At 34.5% G+C, this 20,340-nt stretch overlaps 2 protein-coding genes across 2 annotated transcripts in view; both read right to left on the bottom strand.

The window, feature by feature from the left end:
* Positions 1–5,112, bottom strand: part of LOC124535741 — a 26,621-nt gene extending 21,509 nt beyond the window's left edge. Inside the window, exon 1 of the mRNA XM_047112053.1 lies at positions 4,764–5,112. The gene's annotated coding sequence lies outside the window, so the exon portion shown is untranslated. The remainder of the gene's footprint in view (positions 1–4,763) is intronic.
* Positions 5,028–20,340, bottom strand: LOC124535877. The gene is made up of 6 exons (XM_047112277.1): positions 19,904–20,340; positions 19,078–19,362; positions 17,091–17,207; positions 11,800–11,916; positions 11,217–11,353; positions 5,028–5,146 (listed from the first exon to the last, which is right to left on the bottom strand). Exons 1-6 carry the CDS (start codon positions 20,338–20,340, stop codon positions 5,028–5,030), a joined length of 1,212 nt encoding a protein of 403 aa, XP_046968233.1.

Below are 20,340 nucleotides of genomic sequence, written 5' to 3'. Positions count from 1 at the left end.
GGTGATGTAAGAAATGGTTAATATTTCTTACAGTAAAACTGTATATGGGCGATGATGACACCAGGTGGCTCATTTTAATTGTGTAGTACTCTCCTGACAACGGGACTGATAGTTTTATATCAACAATTACTTTAAACGAGTATTAATCGTGAAAACAAAACCTACTTTCCGTGGTCTCAGGTAATAAAATCTTGAAAACAAGTTATAATTGTGCCACCTTCGTCTTGGCTATTATGGAGTCGCCGATGCTCTCGCGGTCGGTCATTTCATCTCATACGAGGTTGTTTGAACGAGACCAGTCTTGTCTGCACTCGGTCCGTTATAGAAGTTTTAAGCGACATCATTGTTGCAACGGGATAGCTTTATGCGTATTTTATAGATGATAAAAAAGCGTGGAGTTAATACCTGTTGACTTCCAAGCAGTATATATTAATTTAAGTAATGGTATTTAGCTAACACGACTTTGTATTTTTTAAAATGTTTAAAAATAGTAACTACTACTGAGTTTCTTGCCGGTTCTTTTCGGTAGAATCTACTTTCAGAACCGGTGGTAGCTTCACTTGATTCTAAAATGACGATTCAAAAGTGCTTGTAAAAGCCAACTTGAATAAAGTGTATTTTGATTGATTGATTGCAATACCGAAAGAACCACGACATAAAGTATTTATAAAAGTTTTTACAATGTTTTCATATTACGAATAATTATAACATATGAAATGAAATTCATGTGTTCATTCAATGTCAGTTATTGTCTAATTATAGAAAGATTAGCTATACGCGTCAATTAACCAACTTCAACTTATGGTAGCACAATGTTCACTTGGATTTTTTATTGATTCCCCGTACATCTTCCCAGCCCCTTTCCACAAAGTTTAGGGATGATTTGCGTCATAAAAAATTATACCTTTACCAGGACTGAAGCTATACTGGTTCACCTGTTTAAGTGTGAAAAGGTTACAGATAGAGTTACTTATGCATTTATAATATAAGTAAGAACCTATGACATAAACAGTCTACTCCTATAACAGGTTATATGTGAAAATTAATTTAATTAATAAATTACGTATTCTCTTCTCGACTAATTTCGGACGCGGCGATCATTCTTAATGAAGATTAGATAACTGCGCAGGTGCTACTTCTACTGATTTATAATGCTTACGATATGTTTCCGATTTAATTCCATTCTTACTTTGACTGTAATTAAACTGGAATATGAATTTACTAGAACATGTCCCTCTTTCGTCTACTCGTAGGCGTAGTTATCGTAGGGCAGGTGGTGGTGCACCCAAGGCCCCGGAGTTCAGGGGGCCCTCTCAACTAAATCTTAAGCTTCTAAAGCTATAAAAACACGACCCTACGCACAAGATTTCTTATTTGGTATCTATAATTTTAAAGAGTAATTATTAGTTAAATAGGGATGGGAAAGAGAGGGTGAGGGCCCAATTATTTTTCTATGCACCGGACCCTTCCTCACCTAGCTACGACACTGACCGCCAGTCTCAGTATAAGCGATGGTCGAACCGACCATTTTCCGAGGTTAAACACTGACTAAATCCAAACTACACTTGTTCGCCTAACTCTTTCTTTCAACTTACAATCATTTTCTCTGGCACGCGTAACCCCTCATCCATTAATCACGGGACAAAAAATAACTTACAGTTATAGTTAATGTGGAAATTTGTGAAACAATAATTAAAGTTTTCGCTCCCATACTCACTTCATTGAGAAAGTCAATTCACATATTTAGTAACTGGTCTAGTTCACAGCTCCTAATCTCTTACACAACACAATACGTATCAATAGAAATAGAGATTGTCAATATATAATACAATATACACTCTATAATTATATAGTATAAGGTTTACTTTGCGTTGTTAATTTGATTTTACAGGAAAAACTCGATTCGATTTTTTGTTAATTGAATACGTTTGCTTTTAAGTTTTTGTTGAGAAATTATGTAAGAGTTGCTACATAATATCGAATTATGTTAAAATGACGTAGATAACATTAATTATGTTTGACTGTGGTGGAGTATTTAATGAGGACAAGATAAGTTATAAAAAAAAGAGTACACAATCATTGATGAAATTTTAAAAGTAATTTTTTTCTGTATTATTCTCGATTTAGAGTAGATTACAATGACAATAAATAAATAATTGCTGTATCGAGAAAATTTAACCTATCAGGAAAAAGAATATAGTAATCTTTTTTTTTTAATTTCGTTTCTCCGACAGTTCATATAGCTTTTATTTGCAATTAACACGTATGGGTAAGGTTGTTTGCTAATGCATTCGTCGTATAGACTTTAGCGTTGACATGTTTCCAGATAAATGTGTTTACATTACAATAAAAACAAAATCGAACTTATCGTAGTCGTGAAGACTGAAGACATAAGTTGTAAATCGTTTCGTTTTTGTTTGGATTTTGCAGTAATATCAAGAAATCCGAGGTCAGCTGACATTAGTCTTAATGAGGTTAATGTGGTAGCAGGAATGTAAAGTGCTTCTACTTGTATGTAAACTACTGTCGAACAGCGATTAATATATCTCACTAGTAGCGAACAGCGGTTTCAGCCATGTGGAAAACAATTTTTATTTTCATTCAACTCGATTTATTAATACTTACATAGTTATTTGGCTTTTTATAATATTAAAGTTTAGTCCATATCGATAAATGACAGTGTGCTGCTTCAGTAAAAGTAAAGTAAAAGTAACAGCCGGTAAATTTCCCACTGCTGGGCTAAGGCCTCCTCTTCCATTAAGGAGAGGGTTTGGAACATATTCCACAACGTTGTTCCAATGTGGGTTGGTGGAATGCACATGTGGCAGAATTTCGATGAAATTAGACACATGCAGGTTTTTTCACGATGTTTTCCTTCACCGCTGAGCACGAGATGAATTATAAACACAAATTGAGGACATATATTATATAGTAGTGCTTGCCTGGGTTTGAAACCGCAATCATCGGTTAAGATGCACGCGTTCTAGCCACTGGGTCATCTTAGTTCAGTAGGTTAAATATTTTTAGAATGGGTTCAGTACATCTCGGTATTTATAATCATTCAAAGAAACAAAATTTTTCTCCACCATTAGGAGTATGTATTGACTCTTGTGTATGGCTAATGCAAGAAAAGTTAAAATACTAAATGACTAATTGCAATAAACTTACAGGATAGTAAATTAAGGAATGCTATACTTTGCTTTGCTTGAAAATGACCATTTCAAGTGCTTAATAATAAAAGTAACAGCCTTTAGATTTATCAGAGTTTGAAATTTATAAGCATGGAATTCCCTATAGGCCGAATCGAATAATAAGAAGGAATATAAATTGTTTGATCAAAAATACGTTCATAGCACCCGTAAAAAGTATATCTAATTGAATTCTCTAAATTTAGAAACGGGTCCTTGGTTATTGTGGTGTGAATCTTTGAAGACCTAGAGCTGTCAAGGTACGTAATCCAGATGTCGGGCAGATGCTTCTTCTCTTAAGGATAAGCCTGGAGCTTATTCTTACTGTTCATTTGATATGTGGATAAAATAGTTGTTCGACAAGTATTTCCAGCATGTGTGAGCGTAGGTCGTTCACGTCAAGAAGGAAAAAATATTTTTTAATTATGCCTAGGGACAATCTTCAAGATGATTTTAGGGTATTGTAGTTTAGTTAGTTGAAGAATTCATCGTTTTGTAAAGAGCTCTAAGGATGTATAAGATTCTTCGTAGGTATTGGTTAAACAGACCAAAAATTACAACAAATTTAGTGCACGTCCTTTCATAAACTTACTACAAATGTCTAGTAGCACAACAATAAAATTTGCAGAGATAATCCTAAACTAAAGGAAGACATTTTAAAACTATTTCAAGTCAAACTCATTTTTAAATCACGCAGTTTTGTTATGGGTAAAATCTAAGTGTAACAGTTTCTAACTGTATAACTGTATATATGCATAATTTCATCACAATTGACGCTATATTTTTGAATATTAATTTGAAATAATAATGGTCAATTAAAGTGAAAGTTCATCATTGACCACAGCTGTGTTAAGGGCGTTATTCCACCACGATACGGCTGCTTCAATGCGGCTTCGTGGATACACATGAGGCAGATTTTTATCTGACATATTCCACGATATTTTCCTTCATTGCTGAGCACGAGATGAATTATGAACACATTTGAGTTTTTTGTTCCTCCGGGTTTGAACATGTAACCCTCGTTTCAGATCCACATGTTCTAGTCACGATGCCATCTCGGTCCGTGAATAAAAGAAATGGAATGATTTCTAACGCTAAACATGTATTATATATGTAAGTATAACATGTTGTATTTTCCGGTCAACGAACTGTAGATAATGCGTGCACTCAGTAACGATCGTGCTCAATAAATGTCAGTTTCCTCAATAGTATAGAATTAAATTAAATTCACGAATACAATTAATCGTGTTTGGTGACGATTTAATAAACGTTTGTTTCAAATGCAATTGAAATTTGATAGTATTTTGAAAAAAAATTTTTTTGAATCATATATATTAGCTTTCAGTTTAGCCTTTTTTAATATTTAAAAGCCATTTTATTAGTAAAATATTTCAAAATAAAAAAAGAAATAATAAGAATTAAATAAAAATCAGTTTTATCGCACAACGTTCTATTGCATACATTCAAAAATCTCTAATAGTTAATTTCGAACCAATATTGAATTGGGAAAAAGTGTTAACACATAATTGTAAAATGTTTAATATTCACACATCGAAGATATTACACAACACTTACCGCTCAATGTGTCCCGTCACGTAGAAAGTGAAAATGTCAGCGGCGCAGGCGCATGCCGCGGTCTCACTTTCCTTCACACACTCTCACTGGCCTTCGAAAATTCTATGAAATATGATCGACCTATGATACTCTATACGTGTATAAAATATTTCAGTTCTGAATTTTCAAAAAAATAACGAATCGAAAATTCAAATTTCGAACAATAAATTCGAACGCGATTCTTCACTGTGTGCGTCTATCTGATTGGTCGTGTACTCGAGCGATTCACTTGTGTGTGACAGTGTGGCCGGCACGGCGGTGTGTGCTGCGCGCGTTGTCAGGTGCAACTGGCGATGTCGGTGAGAGCGCGCCGGCCACTCGGTTGTGTAAGCGCTGGTTCTTCTCTGGAGGTGGAGATCGGAAATTGGTTGAGTTTCGGTTATATCTCGAGGATTGCTTTGATGTGGATATGAGCAGTGATTATTAAATTCCTGTCCGATATATGAACCATAAGGGGTCTAAATATGTTCCTTTCTAGGCTCATTCCTCAGCTCTTACGTAACAAGAAAAAAAGTTAATAGATAAGACCTTTCGCTAAAGTAGCATCTTCACTTTTAAATTTTTGAGTCTAATTTTTCTTTTATATAACTTGAAGTAGTAGAAATGTCATGAACAAATTTGATATGATAAATACAAATATCTACTAAGGCCTAATGGTCCTAGTGAACTGTACCTTAGAAATCTTCACGAAATTAATAGATTTTTACTAATTATCGTGACGCAACAAGTTGTAATACTCGTAAGTCCGCGAGAGTCGCCTGACAGCCTCGCCAGTCTCCGTGGTCAATGTTGATAACTTGTTCATTGACTTTGGGTTTTACATTAAAAATACACAGACACCAAAACAAACACCAATAAAAAGTAAATAAAGAACGATTGAGGAAATATTTAAGGGTAGTCAAGATTCGCTAACCCACGTGATGCAAAAAAAGTAGATGAACTATTACATTTCTGTTACACAGGCCTTTGTAAGTAAAGGTTTGAAGCTTATTTAACCACCCATTTCCAATTCAGATTGGTGGACATACATGTAACAGACATTCATCCAGTAATTAAACGATGTTTATCTTCGCTGCAGACTATTCAGATTAAGCGTATGATAAAGTGATGCTTGTCTGGGTTGTCAACTCATTCAAACATCAGTTCAAAATAACAGACTAAATAATAAATGTCCATGCCCTTTCCTGATTTAATTAGAAGTCATTTATAATATTTTTGAATTGCTTACGTAGATATATTACATAATTTCCTAACCCTGCATGGTCCGCTGGGCGTAAACTTAATTAATAAAAATGAATGTTTCTTTATATCCTCTATGCGTTCCTTAACCATTCATCCGATTGTAACGAAACAATGGCGTGTTGTACAAGCGCCTACGCACGCATACCCCCGTATACATTTCAATACAATCAGATCTAAGATTCATCTCATAAAATTTCGTTCATTGTTGTTTATTTGTCAAAATCTAATCATAGGTATATTGGTAAGTAAAGTAAGGAAAAGTAACAGCCTGTAAATTTCCCACTGCTGAGATAAGGCCTCCTCATCCATTAAGGAGAGGGTTTGGAACATATTCCACCACGTTGTTCATATAAAATTGGCTAATTATAGGTAATTACAGGATTCTACTGATATCGATATGCATTGAAGACATTAATTTAATAAATAATATATATATGATTGTAGTGTTGAATAAAATGTAAAGCTACCACCGATTTGGAAAGCAGATTCTACCGAAAAGAACCAGAAAGGAACTCAGTAGTTTATTTTGTCTACTTTTTTATTACAAAGTATGCCAAAGTAATTATGTAATTGAATTTTCATACATCCTGCCGAGAAAAACAATATAGTTTATTATTTTCATCACCTCATTAATATATGTTACATATAAATAAAAAACCTACTCATACAAATAAAAAACCTACTCAATCATTAAGCATAAACTTGTACCAACTGTTTGCTTCCTCCATTCCGCAACAGTAAAATTTTAAAAATACTTTTCTCTGTCAACTAATAACATTGCCACTAGATAAACTGGTATTCCTTAATTTCGATGCGGGATTAGTAATACCTTAATTAATTTAAGTATAATACGACAAAAATTAGATGTAGCATCGGAAAATGCAATGAAATGAAAATAAAACCGATTACTGCCGATTTACACAACCAATAGAAATAGCTCCCTATCGCGCCATTCGATGCTATTCGTCGCTATAGATTCACGAGTCAGAGAAAGCAAGTGCATGTAAGTCGACGCGTCAAATTGACGAATATATTAGGTCATATGATATTACAAGTTATTACGTTTGTGCAAAGATCATATTCGCATGAGAAATAAATATTGATAATTTGGGATAGCGTACTCAATTCGGGTGTGATCGGTTTTACGAATTTTGCCGATGCGACATTTAAGTTGTGTCGTACTATAACTGAATGAGTTGCTTATCGGTTCTTCACGGTAGAATATAAATTCCGAGCTGGTAGCTTTCGTTCAGTCTAATCATGTGAAATGACGATCCAAAAATGCTCGTAAGAGTCTACTTGAATAAAATATATTTTGATTTGCTTAGAGTATTCTAAAGAAAGTTAGACTTTATTATGTTGATTAATATATAAGACATCTTATTTTTATTAATTTAATAAAGAAAATATGTAAATAAATTAAACATACAAAAACAATATATCGGGTTATACTGATTTCTATCGAGAAGATCTCAATTCTTTTAGAAATTATACGATTTCGTAACCATCGTGCAAATTTCTACATGTTAATTAGTTGAATTTATTGATTTAGTTATATTTAACATTTCTTAAATAATTTATTCAAATGGCGTATTTGGAATATTGAATATTAATAGAGCTATCGAGCTGAAGGCCGCGTCGTTTACAGTACTGGTAACTAATATGAAGATATGTAAATGGATGAAGACCATGACTCCGAATAATATGTAGAGGATATCTGATGGTCAGGTGAATTAAGCAATACGGGAAGTGGGAACCAGTGCATTTAGAAGCCGAGAACAGGTGCATTTTTTTATGTTATAGCTTGGCGGACAAGCATATGGGCCACCTGACGGTAAGTGGTCACTGTGCGCGCCATATACAAATGTGTATGGCTAAGTATAGGCATATATATGGTATACTATGCTAAGATTTATACAACCAATCGAACGACGGTGACGTGTGAGGTGGGCCAATAGGACAGGCCCGGACTTCGCCCCGGCAGCGAACCCCCGCCTTTCGGAGGCACGCGGCGGCACGGCCGCATCTTCATATACTTAGATTAGCATTAGTCCAGCCGGGTGCATTGTGTAAACACCATAAATAAATAATATGTTTTTTTAAAATGTGTTTCTCTTATTATACAGTCACCATCACCCATAGACAATGACGCTGTAAGAAGTATTAACTGTTCCTTAAATCGTCAATGTGCCACCAACCTTGGGAACTAAGATGTTATGTCCCTTATGCCTGTAGTTACACTGGCTCACTCCATGCATTATATTACATATCGCTAGTAGGGCGATCTAAGGAGATGGTTGATTTTTCTTACAGTGTCTATTTATCATCAGGTGGCCTATTTGTCTATATAATAATAATAATAATAAATAAACAGATAAAAGAGATCTAAGTGCAAAAACGATATTTAAAAGCGAAAATAATTATTAATCTTTTTTCATATTACCAATACGCCAAGGTACCTTAGAAACTAATATCAACTTTTCTGTGCTTGTAGAGTAGTAGAGTAATAACTCTGACTCGCCGACGAAACACAAAAGTATTAGGTTTTACTGTAAGGTGGTAAATTATCTAATGAATGAATGGTGATGTACCTTACCTTACCTTACCAAACTTGTTCAAGTTCAATGATAGCATAAATTATCGACTGATGGTGAAACAGACTTAACCGAGTCACAGAGTTTTATGATGTATTTGTCGCGGACAAAGCCAGCCGCGCAAACTGTTACCTAACTACGAAACTTTCTTTATACGGAACAATTATCTAAGCCTCTCGACATGAATATGGCGAAGGGATGAATCATGCTCAATTATTAAGATAAATATCATAATTACGGAGAGATAGCGGACGCGTTTCTACGTAATGGCCGTCAAGCGACCTCGTTAGTGTGTGACTGATTTATTGAAACTTCTCATTAGTGCGTTATTAATTGAATAATTCCTACTTTGTCTTTGCATTGAATATGTTTAACGTTTTCACATTCACTGTCCTTGTATGCATCTATAGCTACCTGGGTATTTGTAGGTACCACCTCTTGAACATTTATTTTACCCTCAACAATGGTGCTTTGTTTTTTGTGTTCAAGTGTGAGTCAGAATATTGGAATTGGAATTTAATTCTCGCATTGCCAGTGCTTAAAATACTTAATCCCCACCTTTATATGGCATAGTAAGGAGTACAAACTACCTCTTGCACCACTATAATGAGCCACAAAGCATTCCATACATTATTAACTTTGCTAATTATCAAAAACTATTACGTAATAATATTGTAATGAACAAACCTTTTAATTGGTACTCGATCAGATTAGAAGACTAATTAATGCTAATCTAAGTTCATAAAAAGATAATAAAAGCCCAGTCACGAATTTCCATTGCAATTGTAAAAGAATCGGCACTTCCGTTGTTCCTTAGAGAGAAAATATCAAGAAAAAAAAAAATCCGAGTCCTATGTTGAACAGCATAGAAATTGTTGAGAGGTTTCTTCGTCGAGAACTTAAGTATGGAATCAAATTATGCTTATTTTTAAATGCTTTGTTACTAGAACTGAATATACAACACGTAAAATTAACAACTCATTAAGACATGGAAACGCATTCAGCTTGCACGATTTATTTATAATCAAGAAATAAATATAGCAATTTAACTAAAAATGTCAAACACTTTTTAGATCCAGTGGTTTTGATTTGGACATTATAGATCTACATCGAATTAAAATACAAGCACGTGGTTTTCAAGCTTTGATTTCCATGTATTCGATTCAGTATATTTGGTTTAAGCATGTTTCTGAAAAGACTAAATATAGCTATGTCTTGTCTATTTTTCTCGGTTGAAACTATATTAGGAATATTAACAATGTGATAATAGATAAAAGCATATAGCAGCCTACTTATATAAAATCATTTTGTTATGTTTTATGACGGTACTACGGGTGTCTTTACCGCTGGCAGAGAGACTTATGGAAGTTTGCGTTGGTAGCGTTAGAATTGACTATGGTTTTTTTTCAGTCTGTATTGTCGATGGTGATCACTTGCCAAGTGACACATTTGCTCGTCTGCCTTTCTAACTAAAAAAAGAGAAACTCCTCCGTGTATCATTTAACATAAAGAGAGCACGCCAAATCTGGAAAGTAGATTTGTGCTTTAATCGCAGCCTTCCAGAGCATTAATTTGACTTTCTCCGCAACACGCATTCATCATGTTACCTATAAGACAGTTTTTAATTGAATTTTTCTAATTTGTATTTATCTTTGGATTTGAAAAAAAATAATGAAAGTCTTTTAAACTCCTCCGGTCTTTAAGGACGGACATAATGTATTATAATTTAATGAATTGCATGCATTAAACGATATTAAATTTGCCGTAACTATTTCTATACTAGGCGACGAAATTCAATTTTGATCACGTGTTTTACAAGGTGCTCTTGTTTTATAATATTAATATTTTATTAACTTTGTATGATCTAACAGCTTAGTAATGTCCCTTTAATATTCTTGATTTTTTTTTATCAATTAGGTAATGAGCCGGTTTGTCTATAAATAAGAGACAAACTCTTATTAATAGACAAACCGGCTAAAGCCTAAAAAATGTCGTATGTTAAATGCAAATATTCGGTAAATTATTTATTTTGTGTATAAATAGTAAGAAAGTTACTATATTATCGTTTTCATATCATTTAAGCATAAAATAAATTTAAATATAATGAAATCTATTCACCTCTTAAATAGTACAATATCGATGAATCTTTAACATGGATTATAATCATGCGAGCTTCTCGTAACTTTATCCTTTGCCGCCGAAAAGTTCGTGAATTATAATTTCAGTTCGCTTCACGGATTGCGATTAGAGATCTCTGTTTAAGATGTCACTTGGCCCTATCTGCTCTACATCTGCACTAATATAATATTTTTTTTTGTTCTTTATTTGAACGATCTCTAAACTGCCAGTAGGATTTGATCATTTGTTTTTCTTTTGATAGTTTAATTGTTGAGAGAAGGAAGGAAAACATCTTTCGAACCTAGCTAGCTACAATCAAAAATATAAGACAAGGTATATTCCTTCCTTTGCCCAGAAGTGGGAAATTTAAATGCTGTTGTCGTTGTTGTAGTTGTTGTAAGTTATATTAAAATAAACAACAAAATAGCATTTATAATTTATTAGAATTACGTAATGAAACCTCGTCTATCGTGGATGGCGTAATGGTGACCACGGCTGTCATGGTGCTGAAATAACCAACTGAGAACTTTATTGAGAGCCTGAGGGTCGTTGCAGGGTATCTTGTAGCATAAGTTCTGTCTGCGTGGTGATGTATCGCTGTAAATATAGAAAAACATTTATAATGCTTAAAACGGAGAAAGAGAGCAGAGGAATGATCGATAATATGTTATGACGTCATGTGGTATTGCATGGTTATCATGCCCCAAAAAGTTTAAGACATATTAACTAACTTTCATCATCAATACCATGGGAACTAAGATATATCGTCACATGTGCCTGTGTAACCTTCTCCTCAAAGAGAGAGAAGACCTTAGCCCAGCAGTGGGAAATTTACTGGATGTTGTTGTTGTTTGTTGTGCTTGCGTTAGCACCTATCATCTTTCAATTCAGAGAACAACAAAACATGCATTTCTTGATACCTATCAAGGTACATTGTTTATAAATTCCTTTAAAAAGAGATACCTCGGTGAATCACCTCTGAATTAAGACAGTTTCATTACTTTCTATCGATATGTATGGGTTCAAGAAATGCTTGCACCCACCGCATGTAGTTTCCATTCGAATGTAATTCACAGAGCAATCTTCGCTTGCATCGTTCGCTGACGGACGGAAGTTCGGCGAGACTTTCTTCCGACCTCCGGGAAATGCGAGATGGAAAACTGTAAATAGAAGCCAGTGTTAAAAATATTTTATCGTCCATAAATTATAATAAAAAAACCACTGAAATTAATGAATTAATTTATACAATATAAACAATAATAAGTTATTTATTTGTTAACGAAAAAACCTTAAAAAATTAATCACGAAGGATTGTACGTTTCAATGATCCAATCATCAACCTTTATTTTTAATTTATATTTAATTATATCACGTAAATGGCTCATTGTGTCATTTACGTGACATCATTATTTCAATATCAAGTGCTTGATAGACCCGAATTTAAAAAGTATACCTTGATTATGAACGAGCTATTATTATTACAAAACATAAGAAACTATGATGTTTCTGTAATATTTATATCTATCTCAAAAATTCGACGGCCTCCGTGGTCGAGTGGTGCGTACGCCGGTTTTCATGGGTACGCCACTCCGAGGTCCCGGGTTTGATTCCCGGTCGTGTCAATGTAGATTATCATTAGTTTTCTGTGTTATCTTGGGACTAGGCGTTCGTGGTACCGTCGTAACGTCTGATTTTCCACAACACAAGTGCTTTAGTTACTAACATTGGGATCAGAGTAATGTATGTGATGTTGTCTCATATTTATTATTATTATTAAAAAGATATTAATTTTGGGGTAGACGATTAATCAATCAAGTGGAATCAGTGAATCTTAACTAAAGATTGTTGAAACAAAACTAACTAAAGTTGAAACTAGAGTGATCACCAGTAACGTTTCACTTGCTTAGTGGTTATAATTCAACTTGTGCTTCAATTACGAAATTGTCACAAGAAAAGATTTTATATATTCCCGATTAAATTCCTACAAATGCGCAATCAAAATGCTCCAGAACTACACCTTAACGAATAAAAGAACTTTTAAAAGAACTTTAGAAAGTAAATTTACAGACTGTTCTTTACTTTGCTTGCATCTACCACAACACGAACCGCCCATGCACGGATAAATACAAGAACTCGTACAGACAGACATGTATAACAGAACAATAAGTTGAGTAAGGGTTCTACTACATCGAACAATAAACATGAAATGAAGAATGCGGCCGTCCTCAAACAGGGGACCGGTCCAGCACATTGTAGTGGAAACTTTATTCGTTTCTTGTAAAATATTTAATGCTGCTTTCACACTTGTGTAACACGCGGATGTAAGTCCTTCCTCAGCGTACATTTCTACGTAATGCGTGGATGTGGTAATTATTACGAATTTAATTTTATGCACCGAGTCTATTTTAAGACATGATTTTGGAGAGGGAAAACTAAAATAGACATAGCGGTCAGTGTCGGCACCTCTCACCGCTGTGGGTCTGTGTTATATGTTTTGTCGGCTTCGGAGGTCTAATGGTTAAATATATGGCTCGAGGTCCTTTAAAATCCAAGCCGAAGAATTCACATCAATGGCATCTCTTATACTGGCTAAACTTTCGTGTCTACTGATCCAGTCAGGTTTACCATACCTTCGGATTATGAGCGTGATAGAGGCATTATCATAATTACATAGTAAGCAAAATCATTCAGCGGTTCAATAAATATTACAAACATTCCTTCCGGTTGGTTTCCATATCTACTAAGATAGTATATTTTAGTAGATATGGAAACCAATTGATATCGATAATTGATAGTTCAACGAAAAGGGCCTAAATATGTACAAATTGTCGCGTGCATCTTAACCGATGATTGCGGGTTCAAACCCAGGCAAGCGCCGCTGATTCATGTGCTTAATTTGTCTTTATAATTCATCTCGTGCTCAGCGATGAAGGAAAACATCGTAAGGAAACCTGCATGTGACAAATTTCATAGAAATTCTGCCACATGTGTATTCCACCAACCCGCATTGGAACAGCGTGGTGGAATATGTTCCAAACCTTCTCCTTAAAGGGAGAGGAGGCCTTTAGCCCAGCTGTGGGAATTTACAGGCTGTTACTATGCACAAATTCAATTAAAAAATAACTATCGTACAAACGATGACCGCGTATGTAGCCGTGAATGTCAACCGCATTTCGCTGTTCATTTGCAATTCCTATTGTCTTTGTGCATATTGAACTGTGTGCTGTCCACCAGTTGAGGCTATAAATATATAAAATGGCCTGCGAGGTATTTTCGTCCAGCAGTGTGTACGTAAGTTCTTCGTTACTGTTTAATATTCAACGCTATGCAAACTACTTTAAATAACATTGCGATATTTGTTTTTAATTTACTTTAGAAAGGTAGACGAGTGCACACAATCCAAGAATTGTGAACCACGTCAATGTACTGAAAACCATGGGATCTGAGCTGTGATATTAATTTATATATTTGTTGCATGAAGGCCAACTGATAATGGAAACTTAAACTGCATTTGGAACTTCCAATTTTCGTTGGAATATTATTATATTCGTTGCACATATGGTGCATAATATTAATAGCAAATATTATAAATAAGTGCCCTTTGCTTACTGGGGTAAAAATGAAAGGAGTTCGTGCACCTTCCCTAATCATAATGGTTTGCGTATAATCGAAAGAGTACGACGGACTAACGGAATCGTAATATATTTAATATTGGAATTTTATACTGTTACTTCCTTTTTCAAATTGTAACGGATCTACCGTTCAGTTAATTGTTAAAACAATAAAACCTGATAGAATAACAGTCAGTAATGAAAGCACCTTCACTCAAATATATATAATCCATTATACATGGAAGCTATTATTTATATAAACCGGAAATGAATGAAACTTTTAAAGAACGGAATCCACCTTTTCATTTCCTGAAGACATCACCCATGCTCTACTGGTTGAGGATAAATCGTCATGATACAGAACGGATTAATATTACAGATGTAACAACGCGGATATGCGCGAGCGCACGCAACGATCGCACGTTAGGTTATGTAAGCGCGGTGGACAGGCGGCCACGAAAGTATTTTATGAATAATTAATACGAATGGCCTACAACTCGATAAGTGCCGTTTTATCGCGTGGCATAATATCCTTTCAGTGTGGACGTTATGTCAATTATTAATATATAAACATATCAGCGATATATTATTTATTATTGATGTCCATCTGGTTCCGGTTTAAGAGAATCGAGTCCGTTTTAAATAGAGAATGTTGCAAGAGTCGATTGTCGACGAATGGAAATGTTTGTTAAATGTAAGTTTTATTTAGCTTTTACAGGAGTACAAACTGCCGATCCAAATCGCCTAGAGCCGCTATACAAGTCAACCAAATAAGGTTGATTATAACCGTTAATAAAATTGTTGGTTTATATATTTAAATAGGATGATGGCATATCTTCATAATTCAGGATAACATTGTAATTATAAAAATATATGTTATTAGTGTAGGGTAAAGAGACCCGAGAGGTTCATTGCCTTGGAGCACCATCAGGGCCCTGTTCTACGGCAAGGCATCTGAAATAAAAGAGATCAGGGCTACCTAATGACGAAAAGGTTAAGTCAACTTAACCACCAGACGTATTTAAATTTTGGGGTTATAAAAACGAACTTAATTTATTTAAATGAATATTTAAGGCAAAGAGGTTTTTTTTTATATTAAAAGAAAAAGCTCTTAACATGTTCCCGATACAGAGTAAATAAAATATTAATATGATCAAAATATATACATGAAATATAATTATGTTATGAGACTGTAAAAACGTAGCCATTAAGCGCTACTCAAGCGAATAAATAATTCATAAAATAAATTAACGTACAATACGATTGTACGAGCGGATTAAGTTCATGAAACTAGAGGAAAAGAGCAAACGAACATTGCGTCCAGCGCTCGTAATAACAGAACGATCATTTTTGATTCACTTTTATCTTTCGTAAAACTACCGCACTCTCTACACTGATTAATTACGGAATTGAATAATCGCGGTTTTGGTTTCACAAACGGATTGTACCAAATTATACATCAAGCACTCTTTCTTTCTCATTTAACGCTACGAATTATCAAAATTACACTTAGAACGCCATTAATTCGATATTGCTATTCCAATGTTTAAAGTTAATAATGTAATCCTAACTAATCGCTTAAATACGAAAGTGAGTTTGTTTGTTTGTTACGCTTTCAAGAAAATTTGCATTTTCATTTTCTTTCTGCATCCCTGATAGATACCTATTTTGTTCTCGCTGAAATGTGTTACGTGTTTCCCCCACATGATTTAAGGGGGTATCCTCTAGGATTCGACGGAGCCAAGGATGCCTATTGAGTCTTAGTACACCTGAATAACCTCTTAAAAACCAGCGGTACCTTCTCCGTCTCTTCGAGGGGCGTAACGAGATCGTTTTTGCATGCTAGCTTGACGGGACTGAAAATAACCCCTCTCTAAAATTACTAAAATACATTTTTAAATCTTTAGAAAGCCAAAAACTATTACACAACATTAAATTCATTCTCGTTGACACCTTTACGGAATAACGGATGCGTTTGTTTACAAGCAATGTTGACAAAACTTAAGTGGTCAGTATTCCTTTTATGGAGAGAACTTTTAACGTACTCTTATATACATACTGCCCGTAAAATATACTATAGTATATAGTATGGAAATGGTAAATTTACAATAATTTAAATATATATTATGTTCATTGCTCAATATTTTATCGGTGATTTATTGACAGTAAACATTACTTTTCGCTCCTGCTGTCTTCAAAATATCAAATCAAATCAAACCAAATTATATTTTATTTAAGTAGGCTTTTACAAGCATATTTAAATCATTTAACAACTATGTATATTAAGTCAACCTGCCACCCGGTTCGGAAAGTGGATTCTACCGAGAAGAACCGACAAGAAACTTAGTAGCTACTCTTTTTTTCTCATTTTTCTCATATTGGATACGTAAATAATTTTCAGTATTGTATCAACATTGTATGAGCTCTTACTGCACTATATGAATAAGCATGGCTGCACCTCTTCAAGGGCTACTGAACAAATATACCACTTTTTAATTTATTTAGATAACTCAGTGATATGAAAACTTCATTTGGGTTTATAATTCGTTCCGTATTCGGCGAAACCTGTTTGGGTCGAATGAGGTTCTATCAGACGTGTACCAGATCGCGTCATAGTTTTGTGATGGAATAAGCTCATTTCTTCTCAAGAGGAAAGGAGGTCACAACCTAGCAGGATAAAATTATGCGGCACTTTAGTATGTAAATGGAAGGTTTGTACTCACTGAGGGTTATTGTCAGTGCTCTCTAGAGTGATGATGCTGGGCGTGAGTGCGGATATGATGATCCCAACAGGTACGAGAGCTGTTATCAAGTTTAATATCTTTTTCCATGGGTTAGACCTGAAAAAGTAGATTATTTAAGTCCATGATTTACTATTACAGCAATAATTTGTCAATCTATTCATGTAATTTCTTCTAAATATTTCAGTTTTGAACCTGAAATAGATTGTTTTTTTTCATAACAATAATTTTATGCTTGTGTACATATGCCATTCATGTAATGTATGAGTATTAAATTCGTGTATTAGACCAGTCTTCTCAATACTTTTACCTCAGAATTGGAGATAAAAACCGTATAAAATATACAAAATTTTATTGTGACATCCAAAACTTAGTCTCAAAACCGATATAGCAGAGACGAGACTACCTTTAACTAAGGTCAAAGGTCACAAAAATATTGTAGAATAAAAAAGTATCTACAACTTTTATTTTAAACATTTTTTATAAAAAATTCAATCGTTCTCGAGATAGAGGGCAGAGAGCGCGCAGTCTGCAACTATGTAGGGGATCATTTAAGGTCAACCGGTAGTCTCAGATCACATCAAGAAGAATTGAGGCAAGCTTGCTTGACTATTAATATTGACATAATAACATCAAAACGACACGATAATATCATACATTATTATTATTATTTTTGTGTTAATAGTTCTGTAAACAAGCTTTCTATTTCGGTTCAGTGAGTGAGCTCACTTCATAGCCCGGAGCTCAGAGCAAATCACTTGCAAATCAATCATTAGTACCGACAGCGGGGGTTTAGCGCTTACTTGTATGGTGATAGGCGTAACGCTGTCTCGTTCGTGTAAGTGGCTTCGGAATGTTGATTATTAATAATGTTAATTTTATTTTGTGTTTAATTAAATTTCGGCCTACATAGCAATGACTGTGACGTCTTTTAAATTATGTATCATGTTTAGAGAGATTATGTCGTACTCGGCCGTGAAAGATAAATTCGGAACGTTAAAAGAAAAACTCTTGGGCTTTTACTCTTTGATCTATTAAGCTGTCATCTATAACAAAAATCATACTAAAATAAATAACCAATGAGATCGAATATGTGGTTTAAAAGTGAATATGGAGTTGAGATGGATCGATGGTTAGAACGCGTGCATCTTAACCACATGATTGCTGATTCAAAGGCAGGCAAGCACCATAGAATTTTCATATGCTGAATGTTTTTTATAATTCTTATCGTGCTTGGCGACTGAGGAAAACATTGTGAGGCAAGCTGCATGTCTCTTATTAGAATGACATGCCGCCACATATCTAAACGCCAACCCGCACTGAATTATAGTGTTGTAATTCTTTGTTGACTTGAATGTATTTGTATGTCACGACATTTATAACAGTTTTTTATGAATTTTTTTAAGCTTCAACAATCTCTAAATGGACATAAACGCCCTTAGAGTAAAGAGTAAAAATCTTTTTTTCCAGTGGTTAGCAAAGTAGACTTCAAGGGATGTGTGCAGTCAATTAAATACGGGAAAGTGTACAGTAAGCAAAGATTGTCGATATCAAGAAGTATATGATTAATACTAATAAAATAGTGAAAGGTCACAATGGGCGCGCAACGCATGGCTGCGTCCATCGATTCATGTATTTATATTAGTATGTAATTATCTACGCATTGGCTGATACTTTCGACAGTGTAACCCACTTTCCGACTGCAGCATTGCCAGCGTTTTGTGAGGGGGTTGCTGGTGTTGATATGAGGTACCTACTCCAGATTAAAAGTACCCTTTGATTCATTTCAGACTATAATCACTAGACCATACTTTCGTCCTGGCGTGTTTAAGTTACAAATGTCCAACCAAACGTTTAGAATTTATAATATTAGAAACAAGATATACGTTCTATTTTATGTATTTTAGATTTGAAATGCATTTATAGGTATATTAAGGATCAAACTTAACAAAAAATTTAAACATCTTACCGTTTCTTTAAAGATGTATCTTTTGAATCCTTAAAGTCTAGTCCAAAATCATCATCGTCACCATCAGAACCGGGTTTCTCTTTGAATGCGTCCGGTAACTTGTAGAGACCACCAGCTGGTATCATCGTCGGCGCTTCCATGGTGGGTTTGGTTTCCAGACCCGTTTCAAACTTCCAGTCCTTGGTTCTCGGTAAGAGATGCTCGAATTTGTAAGGCGAATTGATTGCAACGTTATACGAATTGACAGGTTGTTTGTAGTTTAATGGGAAGAAGTCTCTCGGGGAGCTGTAAGAATATAAGTAGTTTATTTTATCCATTACATACTTAAAATGTGTTGGTCGATGTCTAATCTGTTACTAAAAATATGTCACAACAATACGTTTTATCATAAATAAAATCGATGTTGAATAAATAAGTGGTTAAAACGCGTGCATCTTAATAGATGATTGCGGGTTCAAACCCAGGCAAGGATCACTAAATTTTCATGAGCTTAATTTGTGTTTATAATTCATCTCGAGCTCGGCGGTGAAGGAAAACATTGTATAGAAACCTGCATGTGTCTAATTCTATCTCATGTGAATCCACCAGCATTGGAGCAGCGTGGTGGAATATACTCCAAAACTTCTCCTCAAAGGGAGAGGATGCCTTAGCCAAGCAGTGGAAAATTAATGCTGTTGTATTTGTGGTCGATCAGTGATTCCAAATTATTGTTTATAATTCTTAAGATACAATATAAAATTTTAAAAACACATAGTAACCTCTTTTAGATGTTTAAATAAGGAAATTGCATTGAAATATCTAGTGAAGAATTATAAATTGATCATACCTTACAAACTCTATTGACGGCTTCGAGATATGCGGATTAAATGATCCCACAGTTGCTTGCGTTGGTACAACGAACTTATCTTCATCGTAGAAATCTCCCAAAGGCAGACTCGGCTTGAATTCTTTTCCTTTACTTTCATTTCCAATATTATAGCCGTTATCATTTATATTAATCTTATTATCATCAATATTTAACTTAGACTTTGCATAACTGGCATTAAATTTCCAAGAAGTCGTATCAGTAAGGAGTTTTATACCATTTTTGTGATCTTGTTTTTCTTTTGATGATATTTCGACTTCATTTTTATTTTGAAGTTGTTCAAGTTCTGATTCTTTTAGCGTATTCAAAACTTTACTTTGGTTACTTTCATAATTATTTATCACAGTTTTGTCTCTTGATTGAGTTTGATTAATTTCTTTTTCATTCTTTCTATTCAT

The sequence above is a fragment of the Vanessa cardui genome, chromosome 15 (genome assembly GCF_905220365.1).
Source record: "Vanessa cardui chromosome 15, ilVanCard2.1, whole genome shotgun sequence".
In the NCBI taxonomy this organism is placed as follows: Eukaryota; Metazoa; Arthropoda; class Insecta; order Lepidoptera; family Nymphalidae; genus Vanessa; species Vanessa cardui.
Note: the sequence above shows the minus strand (reverse complement) of the source record. Positions and strands in the feature narration are given on the sequence as shown.

What these genes read in the sequence shown, in the direction of transcription:
- LOC124535877 (XM_047112277.1), bottom strand. Translation starts at nt 20,340, where the DNA reads ATGAATAGAAAGAATGAAAAAGAAATTAATCAAACTCAATCAAGAGAC. An exon ending in CCGTCAATAGAGTTTGTAAG is followed by an intron (nt 19,363 to 19,903) that starts GTATGATCAATT and finishes ATATTCTTACAG; the next exon opens with CTCCCCGAGAGACTTCTTCC. An exon ending in AGCACTGACAATAACCCTCA is followed by an intron (nt 11,917 to 17,090) that starts GTGAGTACAAAC and finishes TTCTATTTACAG; the next exon opens with TTTTCCATCTCGCATTTCCC.